Source organism: Rissa tridactyla, chromosome 1 (genome assembly GCF_028500815.1).
Source record: "Rissa tridactyla isolate bRisTri1 chromosome 1, bRisTri1.patW.cur.20221130, whole genome shotgun sequence".
Taxonomy (NCBI): domain Eukaryota; kingdom Metazoa; phylum Chordata; class Aves; order Charadriiformes; family Laridae; genus Rissa; species Rissa tridactyla.
The window spans coordinates 21,240,879-21,263,928 of NC_071466.1; the positions used below are offsets into that span (position 1 = coordinate 21,240,879).

Sequence of the window (23,050 nt, forward strand, 5' to 3'; positions counted from 1 at the left end):
ATAAAAGGAGGGTTTACCGCCTTTGGAAGAAGGGACAGGCAACTCAGAAAGAATACAGATATCTCATTAGGTTATACAGAGAGAAAATTAGGAAGGCAAAAGCCCAGCTGGAGCTCAACTTGGCCACTAACATTAAGGACAACAAAAAACGTTTTTATAAATACATCAACAAAAGGAGAGCCGGGGAGAATCTCCCTCCCTTACTGGATGCTGGGGGGAAAGCTGCAACCAAGGACGAGGAGAAGGCTGAGATACTTAATGCCTTCTTTGCCTCCGTCTTCAATAGTCAGACCAGCTATCCCCAGGGTGCTCAGCCTCCTGAGCTGGAAGATAAGGATGGAGAGCAGAACAACCCACCCATAATCCAGGAGGAAGTAGTCAATGATCTGCTTCTGCACCTAGATGCACATAAGTCTATGGGGCCGGATGGGATTCACCCAAGAGTACTCAGGGAGCTGGCGGGAGAGCTCACCAAGCCTCTCTCCATCGTTTATCAACAGTCTTGGTCAACAGGGGAGGTACCAGATGACTGGAGGGTGGCTAATGTGACTCCCATCTACAAGAAGGGTCGGAAGGAGGATCTGGGGAACTACAGGCCTGTCAGCCTGACCTCGATACCAGGAAAGATCATGGAGACCTTGATCATCTTGAGCGAGCTCTCTCGGCAAATGCAGGGCAGACAAGGGATCAGGGCCAGCCAGCATGGGTTTAGGAAAGGGAGGTCCTGCCTAACCAACCTGATCTCTTTCTATGACCACGTGACCCACCTTCTGGATGCAAGGAAGGCTGTGGATGTTGTCTGTCTGGACTTTGGGAAGGCTTTTGACACCGTCCCCCACAGCATTCTCCTGGAGAAGCTGGCGAATCATGGCATAGACAAGTGTACTCTTTGCTGGGTTAAAAACTGGCTGGATGGCCGTGCCCAGAGAGCTGTGATTAATGGGGTGAAATCCTCTTGGCGGCCAGTCACCAGTGGTGTCCCTCAGGGCTCAGTTTTGGGGCCAGTTTTGTTTAATATCTTTATCAATGATCTGGATGAGGGGATTGAGTGCACCCTCAGTAAGTTTGCAGACGACACCAAACTAGGTGGGAGTGTTGATCTGCTTGAGGGTAGGAAGGCTCTACAGAGGGACCTGGACACGCTGGATCAATGGGCCAAGGCCAACTGCATGAGGTTTAATAAGGCCAAGTGCCGGGTCCTGCATTTCGGTCACAACAACCCCAAGCAACGCGACAGGCTTGGGGAAGAGTGGCTGGAAAGCTGCCCGGCAGAAAAGGACCTGGGGGTGCTGGTGGATGGCCAGCTTAACATGAGCCAGCAGTGTGCCCAGGTGGCCAAGAAGGCCAACAGCATTCTGGCTTGCATCAGGAATAGTGTGGCCAGCAGGAGCAGGGAAGTGATCGTGCCTCTGTACTTGGGACTGGTGAGGCCTCACCTCGAGTACTGTGTCCAGTTCTGAGCCCCTCTGTACAAGAGGGACATGGAAGTGCTGGAGCGTGTCCAGAGGAGAGCTACCAGGCTGGTGAGGGGTCTGGAGACCAGGTCATATGAGGAGAGGCTGAGGGAGCTGGGCATGTTTAGCATGGAGAAGAGGAGGCTGAGGGGAGACCTCATTGCCCTCTACAACGTGTAGATTTGGCACTTCAGGGCATGCTCTAGTGGCAGAGATTCTAGGTTGGGTTTTTTTGGGTTTTTTTGTTGTTGTTGTTGTTGTTTTTTTGTGTGTGTATATGGTTGGACTCGATGATCTCAAAGAACTTGCTCTGAAACTATTTTTATTTTTCTGTATTACTTTCCCAGTATTGAAACATCTAGTTTTTGTTCAGAGTTAAAAGAAACTTTACTGAATACTGTCATTTCCCCTGAAGTTCTCCATACTTAAGGGGTTGTGTGCAGCAGCGTATTATGGTAATCATTTAGGTGTCTACAGGTAGGTGCATGTGCTGGGACTCTGTTCTCCCATTAGTCTGTTGCAAATGACAGGCAGAGTCAATGGATTTCACACTGAACACGTGCAAGTTTCTTGTTTTAGAAGAGGATGTATTGCACCTTAAACTCTGTTGACTCACTTCCTTCCATCTTGTCAGCTTTGAAGTGTGTCCAAGTAAAGCCTGAGTAAAGACACTGACACAGTCTAACCTCAACCAGTGTAAACAACGGAGATACAGGAGACCCTTTATAAGGTCAAGATGTAAAATAGGCCAGAAGATTCCTACTTCACTCAGCTACCTAAAACAGAGCTGTGGGATTGGTCTCTACCTTCTGGACAGCCTTTGAGGGCTTTCCTCTCTGACCTAAGATAGAGGCTAGAGAAGAATAAATACCTGACCAAGATCGTATAAGGGCCAAAAATAGGAAAACAGTGGACCATTCAGTCCCCATGTTCACTGCCTAATATTCTACTTCCCTGCATGCTGTAGGTATTAGGAAGACCAGGATACTACAGTTGCAGGCTATATTTCTAGTCTTGGGGAAAAAGTGTTGCTGCAACCTAAGCGGGTGGTGTGCTTGCAAAAAGAATCTGTTGTTATATGACTGCATGGAAGTGAGCCTAATGAGAAATCTCACTGGTAGCTGCAGATCCAAACATACCGTCTCCTGGTGGGAACAAGCAAGAAGAGCAAGACCTAGTGAATGCAATGAAGAAGCTGGTGGAAAATGCACAGACACCATGGCCTCAAACATTCCTCATTAAAAATCTCTATAACAACTACGGGTTCATCCGAATGCTGAAGATCCTTCAAGCAGAAAAATGGATTTTACCCAGAGGTGTTGAAATTCCACAGGTGAGTATCTTGCAAAAGCCTATCTACGGGTCACTGAAGTTGTGCCACCCTAGCACACAGATATACGTAATCTTTTCTTTGCAGCCAGCTCTGAGGGTGTAGAGCTGGCTAACTTGTGCCCTACCTGGTGAAATACATCTGGTATTGTAGCCTGTGTAGCTGATGGGATAGGAATCACCCAACTTAAGTAATGAAAAATTGTTCTTTGAGGGCTTTCTTCCAGTCTGGGGAGAGATAGAAGCTCCTCTAGAGAACAATTCATCCCTCCTTCATACCTGCTTAGCACATGACTGTTCCTCTGGAGGGATCTGTTAGTGTATTTGGGAGATTGCAGAAATGAAACAATCGCACAGTAAAATTCAAGCAGAACAGATTTCAGATCCTGTATCTCTACAGAACCCCAAGCTTTCCCCCATGATACAAATACAATTTTTAAAAGATGCAGAACCACTTTGTAATATTCAAAACACAAAAATAACATGATCATTTGTGAGGGTCCATCTTAATGCCTCAGTGGCTTTCTACATGCTGGCTGTATCTTCATTATGATAACGTAACTTACATCTGTATTTCACAGCATATGGGTGCCTGGTCAAATACAACACTGATGTTTTCGGTGCTGGACAGAGCAATAAATCAAATCAAAAACAAAGATCCCCAGGAAGTCCAGAGACTGATGGTGAGTATCTGTTGTGTCTCCGACAGAAGATTTCTATGGAGTGTTTGTAGGAAGCTATAGGAATTTCATCCTGAGTTGGAGACACTCACATTCATATGGAGATCATCACATTCATATAAAACACCACTTCTGAAGCCTACCAACAAGCACCTCATCAAGAGGTGTCTTATGGGTCTCCTTAGATTTCATCTGGCTTGTTCAATTTCTTTTCTAGCCTGTTATAAAACAAATGGAAAAAATCCTCCAAATACCATTGCTCCCAGAAGAGCCTCCGGAAAACAAGATTAACAGGATGATGGATGCTCTGTGCAGACTCAAAAACAAGGTCTTGATGGAGGTGGTGTTTCACACTGCATTTACTCTGGCCATATCCCAAAGTGCGCTTGCTCAGCTTTTCAGAAATATCTGCTTTACGCCTCATGTGGTGAAGGTAAGTCAAGATGTATGGATACAGATACTTCCCTTCATAACAACACTGTCAGGGATGGGATCTGCTTTTACACAACCAGCTCTGTTAGCTTGCAGCCAGATTTGTTTGGGTCAGTTTTCAGCTTTCTGGGTTGTTGCAAACTCCACATGGAGCCTTCTAGTTCTTCTGCTCCCTTCTGGACAGCCCACTGAGAGCAAACTGAGACTGTCCATCACTATCTGTATTGAAGATGGGGGACACAGCCTGCTGGAGATGCCCTTATCTCTCCAGTGAGTCTAAGGGAGCCTGGGGGCCAGCCAAATATTAGTTGTTGACTGAGCTTATATGACTCAAATCCTAGCCCAAGCTTCATCATTCTGACCGCAAATATGCCAGCTGTCAGGTAAAGACAAACTTTTTACTAGACTAACCACCCCTTTGCATCTAACGATGCATAAATTGTTCCTGTTATTTGAGGAATGCAGAAAGCAATTGAGATGTGCATTGCCCATCACTTGGCTGTGAAGACAATGGCAGTGTCAAGATCCTGCTTCTTCCCTCTGAATCCTCAGTTTGATAGGCAGAAGAAGTGACGAAGATGCTAACTTGGGCATTGCTGTTCTTGTAAGCCCAGCCATCCCCAATATATGCCCAGTTGACATAATGCTATGATGTCCCTCGGTCTGCGTCTTAGTTAAGCTTTTTCATGCACCCATTTACACCTAATGTGTTTATCCCCAGAATTGTTTTTTCTCCAGTACATGAGAAGCAAACTTGGAAAATGGTAATGTGATTCCTCAAATCCTTCTTATCCTTCTTTACACCTGTGTTTCCTTTCTAAGGGGTCCTATCTTCCCACCATGCCTGGAGACCTCCTTTTTGATCAGAAGAACTGGAAAATTGGTCAATATGATACACTCTGGAGTAAGTGCTGGGGAAATTCTATGTCAATATAGCCCAGCTGCTCCTGTACGGCTGGCAGACACAGGGAACTTGCTAGAAATGTGCCCTGAGACAGCCTGACATGGGGACGGAGGGAAAGGAGGAACAGGTGGGTGGGGGGAAGGGTGGCTTTCTTTAAAGATACCTCTGGGCTTCTGTTGTATTCTTTACTGATCTCCTCTTGGCTGCAGCAACTCCAAGTCCATTTATGGCAAACTTTGTGAAAACCATATTGTGAGACCAGATCCCAGTATATGGGAAGAAGGCCTTACTTGGGAAGGGCCTGGGCTGTTACCCTCCCAGTGAGTTTCTGGCCATGCTTACATCATGGAAGACTTTGTAATTGGGAGACAATTGACTGATTATTTTAATTCCCTGTCATACACAGCTTGCCAGTGTGGATCATACTGGATCGTCACCGACGTAAGTGTCTTTTGGCTTTTTGTGGTGCTGAGGGTCTTCTGTCTGCTGTTAAATTTTCTGCCCGACATCTTACGCTACTGTCATTTCTTTGCCTACAGTGTGGGCGTCCTTGGGAAGTCAAACAATGCCTATGTGGTGCCAAAGTTGGAGGAATTAATCACAAACCTGAGAGAGGTTTTGTGAAGCAGGAAATGTAAGTTGATGCTCCCTGCCCTACAGCCCAAGAGAGATGAACAGGCCTGTGGCCGCTTGACCCTCTCTCCATTCTCTGGGCACAGGGGAAACACTGTACCTGGGCAAAGCAAGGCCTTTGTGACCCAGGGTCCAATCGCAGAAGGAAATCTTGGAAAAATGCACTGGGGAGAACAGAGAGGAGAGGAAGCATGAGTGGCATAAAACAGCTGGAAAGGGCATTTCTTCAGCAGCAGTTCTTCCCTTCCAAAAAGTCTCATGTCACCCCAAGTTCATACTTGTTCTGAACCAGTGATGGCCAAGCCTCTGTCAATGTTAACTTCCATGAGATGAGACCAGTCATTGAGAGTGTAACATGAATAATGTTTCCTTATCACAGCACAGAGGATAAAACAGGAAAAGGATACATCCTGGGGAGCCCCTCGATACGGATAATTGAATTGGAGAGGGACTTGTCGCCTGCCTCTGTCTGTCTTGCAAGAGCTCTGCTGCATTCGTCCATGCTGCTGGGGATCTATACAGATAAACAGGTGAGACAGCCCCTGCTTCTTTTCTCTCCCGTACCTGGTCTGTCTGCCCACCCCGCTTAGCCTGCAGCTTCCACATGATGAATAGCTTCTGCACTACTCTGGGAGGGAGCTTTCTTGAGAGATAAATTAAGAAACCACCCTGTCTTCCAGGCGATTCTTAGTCTGATGACAAAGAAGCCAAGAGATGTGGCAAAATTCTTCTGGGACCACCTTGAAAAAGATATTGAATGCCTGGCAGAGGCACTTAGCAGAAACACGGAGGATGCCACAGTGACTGTCCATCTCTTTCTCCAGCACTTGAGCAACAGTACAACAGGTAAAGGTACATTTCACACATTGGCAGGGTACCAGCAGGCTTAATGGTTGGTTTTCACATGGCCACTGGAACTGGTGGTTCTTATCTCATGACTGCAGCTGTTCTACACAGACTTGAGTGTCTACTGGGATAAGGTCCTTATTTTGCTTTGCATTTCCTACAGGACAAAACATGTCCCTGGACGTTTTGCCTAGGCAAGAAGATCGAAAGCAGTGGGAAACCTGCTTTAAAACTCTGACTCAGACATTCTTCCAGGTATGCAAGGGACTGGTCATCGTGTTTCCATTGTGTTTCCATATACAATCTACCACTCTGCTAGGGATAAGTGCAGAGCCCACATGGGCTCTGATGAATACCCAGACACATCCAATGAGCTGGGGCATTCCCACATGCAATAAACAGGTTTATCACCTCTTTTTTAATATGCTTTTTATATGCTGATTCAAATCTCCTTTAGAAAAAAATTGGCTCTAGGCCTTGGAGGGCAAGAAGATTCCTGTTGTCTCCTTCATGGGCAATTTTGTTCTTGTTTCAGCCTTGTTCTTCAACAGGAAGTTTTTACTGTCCCTTCCCTTTCTTCAGAGCCACCATTGTCTTCCCTTATGAGAAGACTTGTAAGAACTCCAAACACTTTTGTAACAGAAGGCAGCTCCTAACAACCCTTCAAATTCCACAGGCCTTGGAACAGAGCCTTACTTCTGTCAAGCAGCAGAGGATGAGAGATCTTGAGGGCTCCAACCTGCTCCTACAAATAGCTTATGACCAGGTGACTCCGTTCAAAGACGAGCCAAACCTTGGACTGATTGGGCTGTCCTGCATGTGGAGATTTGAACAGAAAATATCCATCCAGACCGTGATGCATCTCCTTCAGCAAGAACACAGAGAAGGCAAAGGAAACCACTACCCTGTTCTTCTGGAGCTCATGTCTAAGGTTTGCTGTAGAAACATTCCTCCTCCTTCAAAGCAGAGACAGGCACCTTGTGGATTCACCATTGTTGGTGTCAGTGGGGCTCTAAGTTGACTCATTTCCCTGTATTTCCCAGTACAGTGCCCTTCTCCTGAATACCACACAATGACAGACACAATCCTGGTTCCTCACATAAGTGCGTGGATAGCAAAGTCATGCTGAATTTTCCTTTCCAGCTCCAAAACATCCAGCATGTCCGACACCTGCCTGACATTTTCAGTCTGCAGAAAGCCCTGATCCACTTCTTCCAGAACAGCCATGGAGGGGAAATATACTCAGTACAACAGTTCCTAGACCAACATGAACTTTCAGGTATGACATGGACTTATTCTGAGCCCAGCAAGCTGGCCTCTATCACTCCTCAACACCCACATGCTCTGCTCTGCTGTTGCAGCAGCACCTGTTATTTCTGTTGCAAGCTGTGAGGGAGCAGCAAACACAAGGCTGCTCCATGAGGGAAGATGAGCCAGGTGCTAAGGGTGACTATAGCACAGAGCAGGCAGCAACCAGGGTGCAGTCCCACAGTACTGGGGCAAGGCCAGCGTAGTGATAGAGCCAGGTTCTCTCAACAGCTCAGTGATCATAACACAAGGCAAGATCCTAAGTCCAGGAGGAGTCTAGGAAGTTCAGACAATGTGTTGCGAGAGCAGGAGGCAGGGCTGCTTACAACTCACACTGGCCTGAGCTTATGCGTGCCTCCTGGGCCCAAGGCGAAGGAGTGAGGTGGAGTCCAAAGGTCAGGCTGCTCAGGGCTATTAAGGCCTATTAGTGCCCTCAGGGCCCTCACACAACCTCACAGTGGCGACTCTCAGTCATGTCCATCTTCATGGCCATCTTTGGGGTTTGGGGGAGAGGGTGGAGATCTCCGAGACATTGTAATGATCTCTGAAACATTGGAACGGGTGCTGGGCAGATTGCCTCCCACCCTCCCAGTAGGTATAGCCAGCAGGACTTGAGAAACTTGTAGAGATTTGTCCTGCTGTTTCACCCATGAATGGGCAGCATACACGAGACAGGTTTTTAAGTCTGTAAGCAGGTGTATTAGCATGGTGCACATGAGCTGGGATTCAGCACCCCTTAATGCCAGATATGGTATAATATGGGCTAGAAAAAAATTAAGTCTGGTTAAGCTTGGAGCCACAGCTGTGAAAAGCAACCAAGGCCCATCCTAACACAGTTTACTGAGCAGTTGTACACCATAAGCTGTATCTTTGAAGGAGACAAAAATAAATCTTTTTCAATTGCTTTGTCTTGGGTGCATAAACTGACAGTGCTGCTTTTCTCCCCATTCTCTGTGCCTGAAGAGGAACAGCGTTCAGCTTTCTGCCGAGCTATAGGGACCATCCAGAAAGTCTGGAGCAATATCAGAATGAAACCACAGTGCTCAGGTATTTTGACTTCACAGGTATTGTTACCTCCCTTTCCTAAGCCACTGATGAAGGCTGGAACTTATGCCAGTTGCTGTTCTTTCTTTGTTTTGACCTTCTAACTGAAAATAAATTAAAAACCCTTCCAAAAATACAAAACAAATATAAAAACCCTCCCAAAATATTTTAACAAAAGCTAGCTTGAGTTTCCCCCTTAAGAGAATTCTTCCTAACCCCACATGCGGCAGAAGAGAAACCCTCCATTTTGTTACAGATGTTGGAGTCCCCTGGGACCAGTTGCCAGAGGACATCAATGCTAACACGGCTGTCCTGAACCTCCTCCCAACTCCGCTTTCTATCAGTTACCTTGTGACGAGGCTCCTCATACAGCTCCAGAACAGTTGTGTGGACACAGCTACACAGATCACAAAGGAAAAGCAATGGTACGTTTCAAACCACCCCTCTGGAGCAAATCGGGACTTGTCTAGAGCTGCATGTATCACTGATTGCAAAGTGGGATGAGGTGCTGCTATCCTTAACAGCAAAAGGTAACTTCTTCTCTCCCAGGATCATCTCCGCAGAAGAAGTCAAACCATCTTCAGTGCTGAAGATAACCAAGAATGATCTGATTACTGCCACACTGGCCAACTCCCAATATGTGATAGAGGAAGATGGCACCAAGACAACCCATTTTGACTTCCAGACACTGCAGCGGCAAGTGATCCAACGTTTTATCAGGGGGAAACCCACCATCAAACCTCAGGTGAGCTTAGCACAATGCACATTCAGCATGAGCCAAACTGCAGTGCTTCCAGCCAGCAGAGGGTATAGAATTTTATTTCCAGCACCTGGTACTCACCTCTACAGAGCTGGAGCAAACACACATGAAGGTGCTTGTGTGTTTGGCAGACCACAACTCTGCACCTATCTGCATTCCTTGGATTGTAACATTTGTGTGGTCAAAAACCACACTGTGGTCAGCAAACCTTGGGGTTGTGAAAGGCAATGTGAGCCTTTCTGTTCAAACCCTGAAGGGGAGGTTGGCCTGGGTTTTCTTATAACCAAGGAGGAGTCAGACACCATCTAAAAAGACTCAAGAGAGTTGAGTTCCTGGGCACAGTATAGGACTGGAGTCTAAGGTGAGTCTCTGAACCATGTTGGAGAAGCCAGTCTTCTCCTGTGGTATTCCTCTTCACTTACTCACATTAGCCCTTGGCTTTCCTCCAGAAGCTCTTGGGGGACCAGATTTGCAGATGGTTATTCCCGTCTGAAAAGGCAGGCCAGAGATACATAACTCAAAAATTAAGTCTTGCAGGACAGCAAGGAATTTATGTACCTAAGTCCCTTCAGCGCCTTTTAAACTTCCCATAACCCTCAGGTGGTTATGTACACTTTGCTTGGGGTTCTCCTATGACTGCTCATTGCCCCAGTTATTTCCTTCAGACGGAAGGCCTACTGGGTGTTTGGATTCGTGAAATGTGAAAACCTGGCCACATGGGAGTGGGAAAAAGGGGTTTAAGGGCATTATAACATGGCTGTCACGTAGTGATTCAGGTCCTCCAGTAGTAGAGGAGGATAAGCAGAGAAACTGACACACATTCACAAAGAAACTGAAAGAATTTGGCTAGAAGGACCTCTGGATTTTTCTGGTCCAACTGTTTTCTCCAAGTAAGGCTACTCTCAAAGCAAGAGCAGATTGCTCAGGGTGTTGTACAGTTGCATTTTGGAAATCTCCAAGGATAGAGGTTCACCAACTCTCTGGCCCTCTGTCCTGCTGTTTTAACATGTTTTAAAATGTGACAATGTTTTCTGCATGCTTAAGTAGGAGATCCATGGTTGCACCTTGTCCTTATTGCCTTCACTGCGATCCCCCTTTTAGTAGTGGAAGAGGAATTAGATTCTCTCCATAGAGTTCTCTTCTACAGGGTGAACAATCCCCTGCATCCTGTTCTGCAGCCCCTCAGTCATCTTATTAGTCTCTGCTGAACTCACTTCAATTTGTCAATGTCTCTTGTACTGAGGAACACCAAATTGGACACTACTCAAATTTAATCTCATAAAAGCTGAATAGATGGAATGAATCACTTCCCCCATCCTCCTGCCTACGCTCCTGCTAATATAGCCTGGTGTGCACACGGCCTTTTTCACCATAAGAGCACACTGCTGGCTTATGTTCAACTTGTCCACCAGGACGCACGGGTCTTTTCAGCAAAGCTGCTCCAGAGCTGGTCTGCTCTCAGCCTCTGCTGTTTCATATGATTGTTCCATCCCAGATGCAGGATTTTGCATTTGCTTTTGTTGACTTCATGAGGTACCTGTTGGCCTATTTCTCCAGCCTGCTGAGACCCCTCTGAATGGCAGCTATGCCCTCCAGCATATCAACTCCTTTCCCCAATTTGGTATCATCCACAAACTTGCTGAGATGTCATTTCAGGTGTTGCTGAAGTATCTTAACAACAGCTCCCTCAGCACTATTGGATACATTCCATCTGGTCCCATGGACCTGTGTATACCCAACTGTACTGGGTCCAGCTGAGATAGAGTTAATTTTTGTCATAGCAGCTCGTATGGTGCTGTGTTTTAGATTTGAGACCAAACCAGTGCTGGTAACACACTAACATTTCAGCTATTGCTGAGCAGTGTTTGCACAGCATCAAAGGCCTTCTTCGTCTCTCATTCTGCTCACCTGCAGTGAATAGATTGGAGAAGTGCAAGAGGTTGGGAGGGGACACAGCCAGGCAGATGACCCAAACTAGCCAAAGAGGTGTGACATCATGCTCAGCAATAAGACAGGATTTTAGGGATGTTAGCCATCATTTGCTCAGGAAGTGGCTAGGCATCAGTCTACCCATGGGAGGTGGTGAGTGATTGCCTTTGCATCACTTGTTTTGTTTTCTCACTTTTATTCTTCCTTTACACTTTTGCCATCACATTGGGGGCAAGGAGGGGAGGGAAGTGAGTGAGCAGCTCTGCGGTGCTTAGCTGCCAGAACAGTAACTTATCTCAGTAGTCCCTAATTTGGTCCTCTTCTTTTTGTGACATACCTTTAAACTTTGCCAATAAACACACAGGACTGAAAACAGACATTTACAGTAAAACGTGAAGCAAAGAAAGCACCAAGTATCTCAATGAGTACCTTTTCCATGTCTTTGTCAGTAGGTCCCCTTCCCTGTTGAGCAGTGGGCCCAGTTTTTATCCGTGCTTCCTTTTGGTACTGATGGTAGAAGCCCTTCTTGTTCGCTTTCACATCCCTCAGCAGTTTTAACTCCAGATGAGCTTTGTCTTTCTTAACTCCACCCTTGCATGCCCAAGCAACGTCTCTATATGCCACTAGGGTAGCCCCTCCCTGCTTTCACCTCCCGTATACCTCCACCTCTAGGCTGTCATTGCCACCAGCCCTGCAGCCAGGACATGGGTAGCTGTGTGTCCTACTGTGTGGTCATGGGTTTCCCATTTGGCCTGTGCCAAGTGATACTTTATGTCTTCATAGCCACTCATTTGCTTTCCAGACAGCTCCATCCTTTGCCTTGAATAGCATGAAGACCCTGCAGGACACAAAAACAAAAGTGAGAGAACAGCTGCAACAGGTATGAAAAGAGCTTACCACCCTTTTTTTCCGGTCAAGCTTTCTTCTCCCTTGTAATGCTTATTAATAAGCCACCCCAGTGGACAGAGAGCTCAACAGAGAATACAAGACTTGCAGGATGTGTAGAAAGGTCCAAGTCCAAATGAGGCAGATGGCTGGAGCCCCATAAGGAGCCAATTTTCTTTGCTGCTCTAAAGGGAATCTATGCAACTCACTCAGATGGACCCAACTGTACAAGTGTGTAAACCAAGGAGATATGGTGACGGCAGCATGCCACGCAATGGCAACTGTAGGGTTATTTTTCCCGCTTGCAACTAGGCTGGGGAACCCATGTCCTTGTAGAGTTTGTGTTTTTCCCATGTAAACCGTGGGCATTACCCAGGTATCTCTAACTCTCACTCTGATAAAAGGGCAGAACTGGCTACAAAGGTTATACAGTCACTTTGTTGTACAGACACACTTGCAGGACCCAGACCTCATGTGTCAGAGTCACAGTCTGGCTATATTTCTCCTATTGATAGGAATCACTAAGTGTGAACCAGCTGAAATGGATCATGGAAGAAGCCCGATCAGTGAATGCTATTTCCCAAACGCTTGCCACCTTGAAAGTGGCTGCTGAATTCCTGGCCGTGACTGGTGGGGACGCAGAGCGCCAGTTGTCTGAGTATGTAAAAAATGAGCTGAAGATGGATGCAAGTGTAGAACAGTTCAGAGACATGCCGGTAAGCAGGGTGCTTTGCTTGTACTGAATGGGAAATTGGCTGAACGTTTCCATCCCTCATACCCTCCCCTAAGGATTAAGACATCACCTTTTAAGTCACACACTTTTTTGTGAGCTAACTCAGAACATGGGCAATTCAGCCATGGCCTTTCTGAAGAGCAAGAACTGGCTGACTGATTGCCCATCTGTTTTCTCCTTCTCCAGGTGGTACCGAACACTCAGCTGAAGCACATCCTGTCTCTATGGCAGACATTGTCAGCAAAGAGATCTGTGCTGCTGGTGCAGATGAATCAGGTGAGGGAGACAGCCCAGTTCACAAAACTGTCTACAAGATCTCGGTGAAGAGAGAAACTTTTTGACAAAGTTGATTTTCTGTGGAAAACTTTGGAAATTTTTAGGAAAAAAATAGGATTTTTTTTTTGTTAATATCTTACCATTCAGCAAGAGCCAAGAGATATTCACCCACTTCAGTCATGTAAGACCCTTGGAAAAGGACTATCCACAAGAATTTGTGCTAGAAGCAGTGGTGCTTTCTGGCTTGGGTCACACCAGCATCTGGTGCTGTGGTCTCTGCTGGCCCTTGTATAACAGCCAGGAACAAAGAGGGTCCCAGTTCTACCTCTTCCATCAGATGTAGCCCCCAGATGGTCTTTGTGGGGAGTCCCAGGCCATCCTCTTGATGATGTTGTTTGTCATTGCAGAATCCCTTCTGCCTGGTTTCTGAGAAGTACCACAAGGAGTTGAGTGCAGAGGAGGAGAAGGCTCTGATTACTGCACTCTCCACAGTTAAGCTGGACTTGTTCCTCATTGAGCTCCATGAGATGATCATTGTGTGGTTGGATAGCTTTGATCCACAGTGGAGGTAAGAGCAGATTTTTCTCTTCCACAGGTAAATAACAACTCTTTAGACCCAGATGGAAGGGGTCTTGAAGTCCCTTTTAAGGCTGGCTCTCAAAGCTTGCTGGAGAGAAGGGCCATGCTTTCCAAAAGTGAGAGTTACTGTGGCTGTGATAAGCATCATTGAGTCTTACTGTGACGTAAAGAGAAGTGGGAGTAAAATACAGCTGAAACCTCCAGCATGTTCAATTCATCTGGCATCTCATGGGTAAATAAGACAACCACTGAAAATCATACCATCATGGAGACTTAGGTTGGGAGGGCCCTCTGGAGGTCTTGAGTCCACCCCTTTGGTTCGAACAGGTCTGACTTCAAAGCTACAGCAGACTGTTCAAGGTCTTGTCCAGTTGTGTTCTGACTATCTCCAAGGATAGTGCCACCACCACTCTGCATTGTGGCTGCATGTGTGGTGAATCCTTTTTTCTTTATGTTTAGTCAGGATTTCCACTGTTGCATCTTGTGCTTGTTAATTCTTGTCTTTTCATTGGGCACTCCAAAAAGAGTCTGGCTTCATCTTCTTGACATGCTCCCACTACATAGTTAAAGATGCATTTAGAGTTCCCCTTTACCTTCTCTGCTGAAGGCTGAATAACACAGTTCTCTACCTTCTTCATATGTCCTGTGCTCCAGATCTCTAATCATGCTGGTTGCACTCCACTGAGCTCACTCCAGAAGTTCAATGTTTTTCTTGTACTGGGAACACAAAATTGGACACAATCCTCCAGATGTGATTTCACAAGTGCCAACAGAGGAGAAAAATCACTTTCCTTAACCAGCTGGCTACATTCTTGTTAATACAGTTCAGTATGTGCCTGGCCTTGGCTGGGGCCGGGGTGGGGGTAAGAATCATGTAGGAGAACCAAAAAGATGCCCCCTATACAGGACAATGAGAAACACCAACATGAGGATATAGCTGCACCACCTCCCTTTCCCTATTTCTTGTGTGAGAAAGGTCTCCTAATGCCACAGTGGCAGCATGACAGATCCCATGAAGAAGGGAGCTGGGGATGTATCAAGTTGCGTACAGATAGATAGGTTCAGCATGCTGTGTTATAACTGAGATGGGAGAGGCAGTCAGTGAAGCTGAGAGCTCAGCTTTAAGGCCACAACCTCTGTTTGGGTGCTGTTGGCAATGTTGACCAACAGTGGCCCACATTGTTGTCTGATACTACCAGAAATAGCCCAGAGAATACTGCCTGTCTTCTAGCTGCAAGGCCATCTCAGAGGTACCAGAGTGGAGTGTCTTTGACTGCCAGCATTGCCTGCTGAAGGTCAGGGCATTTGGAAACCCATCAGTCCTCCAGACACTTAAAATTATGATCTATCTCACCCACAGGCTAAAGGAAACTTTCATATCCTTCCTGGAAGACAGGCAAGATGATGCCTCCATTGCAAACCTGACAGGCACTTTGAGTCCAGATCTACTACTGAGAGATGTTGTTTCCGTCTGGAAGACAGCTGTGAGGACCAGTAAACTTCATAGCCCTACTTACATCCAGGAGAGACCAACCTAATTCTTGCTAAGTCCCCCAGGAATTAGCTCACCTGCAGCTTCTCCGACACAGTGGTCAGTGCCCCGAGTGCCTTAATTGTCCTCACCGACTGCACCCAGGATTTCCACCCATGCACCCACTGTCCACTGGTCGAGGAGCTCCACTTAAGCTCAGCCCTGAGCCTTCTGTCCCTGCTTGAGCTACCTTGTAGGTGCATTGATGTGCAGTCCTGACAATCCTGATTTGCGCACTAGTCTTCCTGCACTGACCTTGTACCTGTCTCATCACCTCACTTTGTTTGATGATCACTGAGCAGTCAGTAGAATCTGGCTCAGACCAGGTTCTGTGGGACTGTGCCTGGTCAGTAGGGAGACTGTCCTTCATCTGCTGCGGTCAGCCTCTGCTTCCAGCTCATTTCCCTGTGTGGAACAACCCCACGCCTGCTGCTTCCTGGCAAAAATCTCCCCCCCAACCATTCAGTTTATTGCCAATTTATGGTATCTAAGTTTCAGAGCAGGTTACCAAAACACAATCAGCTGGAAAGGGGGAGGGAAAGGGAACCCCACTTTAATGCTTAGTACTGTATTTGTGCTTTTTCCTAAAAGCTGTGATAGCACATTCAAGGCAGCAAAAGCAATGTAAGCAAAAATCCACCTAGAAATAAACGCAAAAGCAAGAAACTGACAGCAGCTGCAGCCCTGCAGCATGGCTCAGCGGTGGTACTTCCACAATAAAGATACATTTCACAACTGCAGTGAAGACCCCATATCTGGGGACTGTGCACCTTGATAGAGATGATAAATCACCCCTTTACCCGGCCCGGATCAGGTCTTCAGTTTTGCTCATCCTGACCTAGAAGTACATGCTGTACTTCCTCATCTGCCCCAACTTTGTTTTCTTTGGTATGCCCAAAATCAATCCCAGTTCCTAAGACTGAATTCCTCTGGTGACAAGTGATTGGCGATTGGTGAGCAGTTTATGGCCCTGGGGCTTTGAGTATCATCCTGTGCCTGTATTTTCAAGGCCTCCTCTCTCATTCCACGCCTGTACTCCTCTTTGCATTTTTATTCTAGGGTCATACATACTTTATTCTGCATATAGGAACTACTTGTTAGTAGTCTTAGTCACTATATATGTGTGTGTGTGTGTTTGTATATATACAAAAATATAGATGTATATGCACATACGTATGCATATATTTATACATACACATATATATGCACATGTATAAATATATATACACACATACACACACAAAAACTATTGTAACAGTCGAACACACAGTTATACAGCATTAAAGCTCAGGCAAGTTTAGGTGCTATAAGCTCACAGAGAAAGGAAGGAAGAGACGGGTCCTCCTGGCCCTGGTGCAAAGCGAAATCTGGGCTTCCCCCTCTCCCCACCGTAACTTTGCAGCTGAGCAGCAAGAAGTAGAACTGGCTCATCTCATTTCACCTCCACATCTCCCTGTGGAGGACAACAGAGGGTGGTGAGCAAGGCCTCTGTGGGAATAAACAAGCTGGGCTCACCACAGTGATATCTTCTTGGAGCAGACCTGTGGAGACTTGGATGTGGGGTCTGCCATAGGGCTGGGGGTTGAGAGCCAGGGGCCCTGCTGGGACACCAGGCTCCAAAGCTGGCCAAGACCGCTGATGGGAACTGGGAGCGTGCTGAAAACTGTTCCAGTACAGAGATAGGATGTGAGAACAAAATGCACAAATATTGTTGCTGTGGTATGAAAGCTCTGCGCCCGAGGTGAGAAACTGCTTCTGCTTAATTCAACTTAGGTAGGGGAGCAAGGCTAGAATAAGAAAATTCTGCCCCAAAAGCAGATGGGTATGAATGCAACAGAGTTGAGACCAATGAGTAATCAGGCATTGTTTACTGGGGAGGGGTTTGAAGAGCAAAAAAAAAGTGCAAGGGAGGAAAAAATGTGGGTTCAGGAAAAGGAAAAAAGTGGGCAGGGAGGTGTAAGATCAGGTGGAGAACAAAGAAAGGTGGGAAGCTTCTGACAGAAGGAGTGCAGATGCCAAACCTGAGCTGTGCACCCAACACCACCGGGGATGCTAGAGGGAACCCTCCCCTTGGAGAACACGCTGGTCTCTCCACCAGGTTGGTCCAGAAGACTTGCTGTGGGAGGGTGCAGTAAAGACGCATAAACTTATAAGGAAAGATAGACTTGGTACCTTAATACTAAGTGCAGGAAGAAAGGCAATAGAATTCAGCTTAATAAGTACTTGATTTACAAGATTTCTTTGTAGTAATAGAATTATGTATCAGTACTAATACTAGTAATAAGCAACAGAATTATCACTCTATATTACTTGCAGTGACGTAATTGTGAATTATGCTACTAAAAAGTGGTGTGTTTATAAGGTAGTTAAGGTGTTATCAGCTTTTTAGAGGTGTGTTTTGCTTAATTAATAAACATCGTTAGCATCTCAGTCAGCTGCCTCTCAATCCTTCAATCCAAAGGAGGAGAGTTGGACTTGGGGAGTAGCTGCTTTCCACCCTTGAGAAGAACAGGAGACAAGGAGAGGCAATTCAGATACACAGGGGACCTTCCTTCGGGGAAAAAGGGTTTTTAATAGATCTAGGGAGGTGTAAACCCTTCACACGGGGCTTCTAAAGGCCTTTGGTCACACATACCCCATGGCACCGTGGAGAGGGCAGGGATGATAGGAGCTGCTCAATACAGTTAAAAGCGTGTGATGGGGAGAGACAATGTCTCCATTCCTGAAAGAGGGAACAGTGCCATGGTAGGGCCATACCTGCCCCTTTGCCTTTTCCTCCAACACAAACGTAAAACTCTACGTCCACGTTTGGAGTGGAGAGCACATGGGGTGGTGGGTAAGCCAGCATGTTTGGACTGCAGTGCTTCCCAGACTGTGGCCTTGGCATTTGACCAGCTGTTTCCCCCTCCTTTTGAATGGGAAACTCTTTTTCCATTCCCTCCCAGCACCAGGTCTCCCACATTGGTCAGATTCTCCTTGGATGAACCTCGGTGAAGACAAAGACTGACCATATCTTGTAATGGTGCCCAGGCAGCTACTGATGGCACCCCATCCTTGGAGTCATTGAACCCTCAGGTGGCTATGGCCGATGCCAGCCACTCTTGGCTGTTGGAGTTCATTAGGGTAACCTGGGATGGGGCTGAGTCCTTCAACTTCATCCATCCATCCATCCATGGCTTCATGCAGAGCTGCCACAGAGCCCAAAAGTGCCACAGGTATTGCAGGTTGCAGGTCAAGGTGTGCCAGGACAGGCTGACAGGTTGGGAAATGGCTGAGCCTTGGCCACCACCTATTTCAAGGCCTTTCTTTGCAGCCAGGTGTGGGTGGGAAGGAGGAGGAAAAAGAGGGAAGGAGGGAAATTTATATCATCTGTCAGAATTTACTCAAGAGGAAACTAAATTCTTCCAGTCTCACCCTAGGCAGGCAAGTTTGGTTTTACTAATACATCAAAACTTCTACTTTTCACTTTGTGACACATTCCCAGCAAAACATTAAGCCATAAATCACAGAGCAGTGTGATGATGATTGATTTAACTTAATAAAGCGAGACAGTAAGAGGAGAAAGTAAATCATACAGATGGGCTTGATTTGTGGCTACAAAAGCAATGTGCCAGCCTGCATACACAGACAAAACATACAATTTACAGTTCTCTCCACACCACTGCAACGCAGCCCTGTTACTGATTGTACTCCTGTAATCACTGCTGCTCAGACATCCCGCTTATACACCCCAATTACTGCTAGTTCTTTTGCTCAGAAAAAACCTTTTTATTCTGTGCAGCAGTGAAAAATCTGAACGACGCTACTAGTGTTCACCCGCCTAGGTCTCTGCTCGGTGTGTTGCAGCTTGCACAGTGGACCATAGCACCCATCCTAAAACTGATGTTGCTGGAATCAGGAAGGAGACGTCACGGTCCTGGAGACCTAGTACCAGCAGCACCTGTTTGTTCACACGAGCTGAGCGGGGGAACACCAGAGCTCCCTGACCTGCGGCTGCTGCACTGTCTCCAGCAGCAGCTGGGGATGTAAACCTCTGTCTGCAACCCCAGTCGTCACCTCCTCATCCTCCTGGGGCCAAGCGCCTGCATCTGGGACCCCGAAGGCCAGCTCTGATACAGCCCTTGTGGCTCCATGGCCATGGCTTAGGCTGCTGTGGGTGTTTCACAATCATCGGGAAGAGCTGTGAGACACCTGTGCAGCAGAGCCAGGAAAGGACACAAGTTGACACCACATGCAGAGGTGAGATGGCATCGCATACCAGCTCAAGGCTTCATCAGAAAAAAAAACCACTGTGGGAAGGTATAAAACCTTCAAGAAGCAAACAAGGAGGAGAAATAAGGAAACTCAGCACCATCAAGGACGTGCCTTGGTGCTGCAGAGACCAACTCCTCTCCTCCCGAGGTGGTGCCTGTGCAGCCAGCAAAGGCGCTGAGTGCCGTACAGGGTGGTGAGCTCCCTGAGCTGGCACTTCATCAAGGTCCAGTTATCCCATGTGTGTTAGCTAGCAAACACTAGCTTTGTTCTTTGGAGCTATGCGTCCTGCTTGCAGCAACTCCTTGCATGTGCTGAAGGGTGCCCAAACAGAGTGGCCCTGGGGGGAGGCTCAGATCTCACTGAGGCTCCTGTACTAAGCACCACAACCCAGAGAGATACAGACAAGCCTGCCTGCAGGGGGAAAGACAGACTCTCCCATCCACAGCAAAGTTTAGGGTCTGGGTCATGCAGTATGAGGCCAGCAACAGCAGCTGATGAACTGCTTGGGCAAAAGTGCTCCAGGGGAGGCAAAAAAAGCATTTACAGTCTGTCAGGAGAGCACTAAAGTCAAGACTTATTAAGGTTGCTGGCTATGGGTTTTGTAGAAAGTTGCAGCTAGGTGGACTAGTTTACTAAAAGTGGTAAAGGGAGGGCTTCGAGAGAAAATTGCAGGTCTAGAAAAGGAAAGAGTGGATTTAAAATAAGAGACTGAATTGCTGAAGGAACTGAGGCAGAAACGTGTGTGCCTCTGCAGCAGACAGCCTGCCATCCACACCAGTGGTGGAGCGAGCCCGGGCAGGATGCACTGGACGGCTTACAAGAGCTAATACAGCAGAAACTTGAGATCAGGACGCAAATTGGCAATGAGCACCTGTGAGGACAATGGCAAAAGAGACTCAGCATCATGGATCTGATGCTTTGGTTTGCCAGAGGATGACTGAGTCTTTGGAAGAGCCGTACATCAGCAGGCTGTGGCTGCAGCCCTCCGAGAGGGGCTCCTGGGAGGAGATGTTGACCCCTGTGCCTGGGACGGGGCTGGATAGTCTGACCCCCGGCTGGCTCATGCGGAGTCACCAGGTTACTTGGTCAACACCTGCCCATCCCTCTGACCACTCCTCAGCAAAGCGCTGGACCCCCGACCCTCCTCATGTCCCCGGCCACCGCTGGCACACAGCTGCTGATGGAGGGATGCAGGAGCGGGTTTGAGCCAGACCTCAGTCAGAGCCTGCAACAAGCCAGAGCTGTACGATGGCTGCTAGGACCCTGGGTGGATGCTGCTGTACAGGGGTGGTGGGACTCTCAGGAGGCCCAGGAACAGCCGTGAGTGACCATAACCCCACCACAGCACGGTCCAACCTCGTCCCAGTGTCAACAGGACCAGAGGAGGAAGCTGGGGGAGAATGCCAGGGGACTGCAGAGGCACTGCTGCTCTCCCTAACTGTGGTGTGGTTGCTCACTTTGGAAAGCTGAAGAAGGACCAGAGGGGTTTTTTTTCAATCAAGAAAGCAGGTACTGAATGCAAGATCAGATTTCATGCAGGAGGGACCAAACAGCAACCTAATGCTGAGGTTCAAAATTAAACCTGCAATGATGGATGGATTGGTACCAGCTGCTAGGGCAATTACTGAACCCGTAAATCAATAGCATGTGACTCATCTCTAGCTTAAGAGGAAAGTCATTCAGGTAGAACAATTTTACAGAGCACAGACAGATAGAAAATGTAAAGAGAAAGAAGAGGGTCTATGAAACAATTCAAGCAGTAACATTTGCCACTAACTGTTTGCTCCATAGAAAATAAGGTTAATGGAGAAAAGCCAGTATTTCAAAGTTGAGGCAAAGGCCAGTGATTTTGCTGGAGTACTGGAGAGAGAGGGAATTTCAGCAGGTCGTGGAGCTGAGGACTGAAGGAAAAAACATAAATGCTGGGAGAGGGGCACCCGTTAGTGCTTTTTTGTAACAACAACCCAAATTACATAGACCACAAAAGCTGGACAACAAACAAGCAATAAAGCCTGACCCAGACAGACCTGATTCGGCACAGTAGGGATGCCCACCTCCTCAAAACCTCCAGCTGCTCCTGCCCAGGCCTGTCCGTGCTTTATGGGGCCAACCAGCAACTAGAGCACTGATCACAACAAAGCGAATACACACAGCCCAAAACGCTAAAGGTGCAGGAGCCTCAGCTGGCTCAAGGAAAGAGCCCCTTGGGGACCCCAGAGATCCACCAAGCAGAGCAGCCACGACCTATACTGGACATGAAGAAGAAACACAGCTTTTTGGACTGTTTCATACTCAGATGGGGCAGGCAGTGCTTTAGGGATCCTAATGCTACAGCGACCTGTCCTCTGTGTGTTATGGAGATGTGGGAGAACCTTTTGGAAAACAGCCAAGCTTCAGTTACTCCTTCTGTAGGTGGTATTTTGATCCGTGGACCCTCTTGTGTGGATGTGAGAGCGAATAACGAGATAGCGCTGCAGGTAGCAGAGGAAACTGGTTTTCAGTTTAGGTGACCAAAGGCGCAACTGGTACAGCAGCAACTTAAAGAGCTGGGTATAATTTCAGGTCAAGAGGACAGTTTGCTGATAAACAACAGGTAGAGCTCATTGAAATACACACACATGCTCGGTCATATAAGGATTATGGGCTTTGTGAGGAATATTTAACTTTTCAGAGGTTTTATTCCCATGTTAACAGGTGAAAGCCAGACACTGACCACGTCCCTCAAGGAGAAGAGATGGTGGCCATGGTGCCCGGACCAGGCAGGGGCACCGAAATGGCTGAAGGAAGGTTTTGTTCAGGCTCCTGTACTGGCATGCCCCAACGTAGGAGACCCCTTGCATATTCAGTGACCCATCACTGGCAAGATGGGGATCGTCTTGATGCAAAAGGAAGAACTATGTGTGGGGCAAGAGCTCTGACAGCCCTGAAGCCAGCTCTAGCACCGCGTGGAGGAGCATGTACCAGGGACACAGGCCAGGGGACATGGGGAAGTCACCCCAGGCACAGACTTGGCAAATGCACAGGGCTGGGAAAGCCCTGTGGTGGTGGGTGGGTAGCAAACCACAGCTAATGGGTAGACACTAGCCTTAATGACTCAGAGGAAAACACTGAGAAAAGGAAAGGTTTTGGTACCTCTACCAAACATAAGGATCTGAACATGAACAATCCCATGCATCGCTACAGGCTTGGGGAAGTGTGGCTGGAGAGCTGCCTGGCAGAAAAGGACCTGGGGGTTCTCATTGACAAGCGGCTGAACATGAGCCAGCAGTGTGCCCAGGTGGCCAAGAAAGCCAATGCCAGCCTGGCTTGTATTAGAAATAGTGTGACCAGCAGAAGGAGGGAGGTGATTGTCCCCCTGTACTCAGCACTGGTGAGGCCACACCTTGAGTATTGTGTCCAGTTCTGGGCACCTCAATACGAGAGAGATATCGAGGTGCTGGAGCTGGTGAAGGGCCTGGAGAATAAATCTTATG

The 23,050-nt window shown here is 47.4% G+C and overlaps 1 protein-coding gene across 4 annotated transcripts in view; it reads left to right on the plus strand.

Annotated features, from left to right (window-relative positions):
• Positions 1-16,063, plus strand: part of LOC128911478 (E3 ubiquitin-protein ligase rnf213-alpha-like) — a 62,840-nt gene extending 46,777 nt beyond the window's left edge. For 3 of the 4 annotated variants that reach the window (XM_054206466.1, XM_054206487.1, XM_054206475.1), the window contains 19 exons: positions 2,576-2,787; positions 3,365-3,466; positions 3,681-3,896; positions 4,718-4,799; positions 5,206-5,240; positions 5,339-5,433; positions 5,812-5,962; positions 6,113-6,278; positions 6,442-6,533; positions 6,955-7,209; positions 7,422-7,557; positions 8,550-8,633; positions 8,887-9,055; positions 9,180-9,375; positions 12,122-12,199; positions 12,720-12,920; positions 13,124-13,213; positions 13,621-13,781; positions 15,153-16,063. In XM_054206466.1, coding sequence (XP_054062441.1) covers positions 2,576-2,787; positions 3,365-3,466; positions 3,681-3,896; positions 4,718-4,799; positions 5,206-5,240; positions 5,339-5,433; positions 5,812-5,962; positions 6,113-6,278; positions 6,442-6,533; positions 6,955-7,209; positions 7,422-7,557; positions 8,550-8,633; positions 8,887-9,055; positions 9,180-9,375; positions 12,122-12,199; positions 12,720-12,920; positions 13,124-13,213; positions 13,621-13,781; positions 15,153-15,330 — 2,699 coding nt within the window. In that variant the 3' untranslated portion in view covers positions 15,331-16,063. The remainder of the gene's footprint in view (positions 1-2,575; positions 2,788-3,364; positions 3,467-3,680; positions 3,897-4,717; positions 4,800-5,205; positions 5,241-5,338; positions 5,434-5,811; positions 5,963-6,112; positions 6,279-6,441; positions 6,534-6,954; positions 7,210-7,421; positions 7,558-8,549; positions 8,634-8,886; positions 9,056-9,179; positions 9,376-12,121; positions 12,200-12,719; positions 12,921-13,123; positions 13,214-13,620; positions 13,782-15,152) is intronic. The other variant, XM_054206482.1, reaches the window with a different exon arrangement.
• The last annotated feature ends 6,987 nt before the right edge of the window (positions 16,064-23,050 follow it).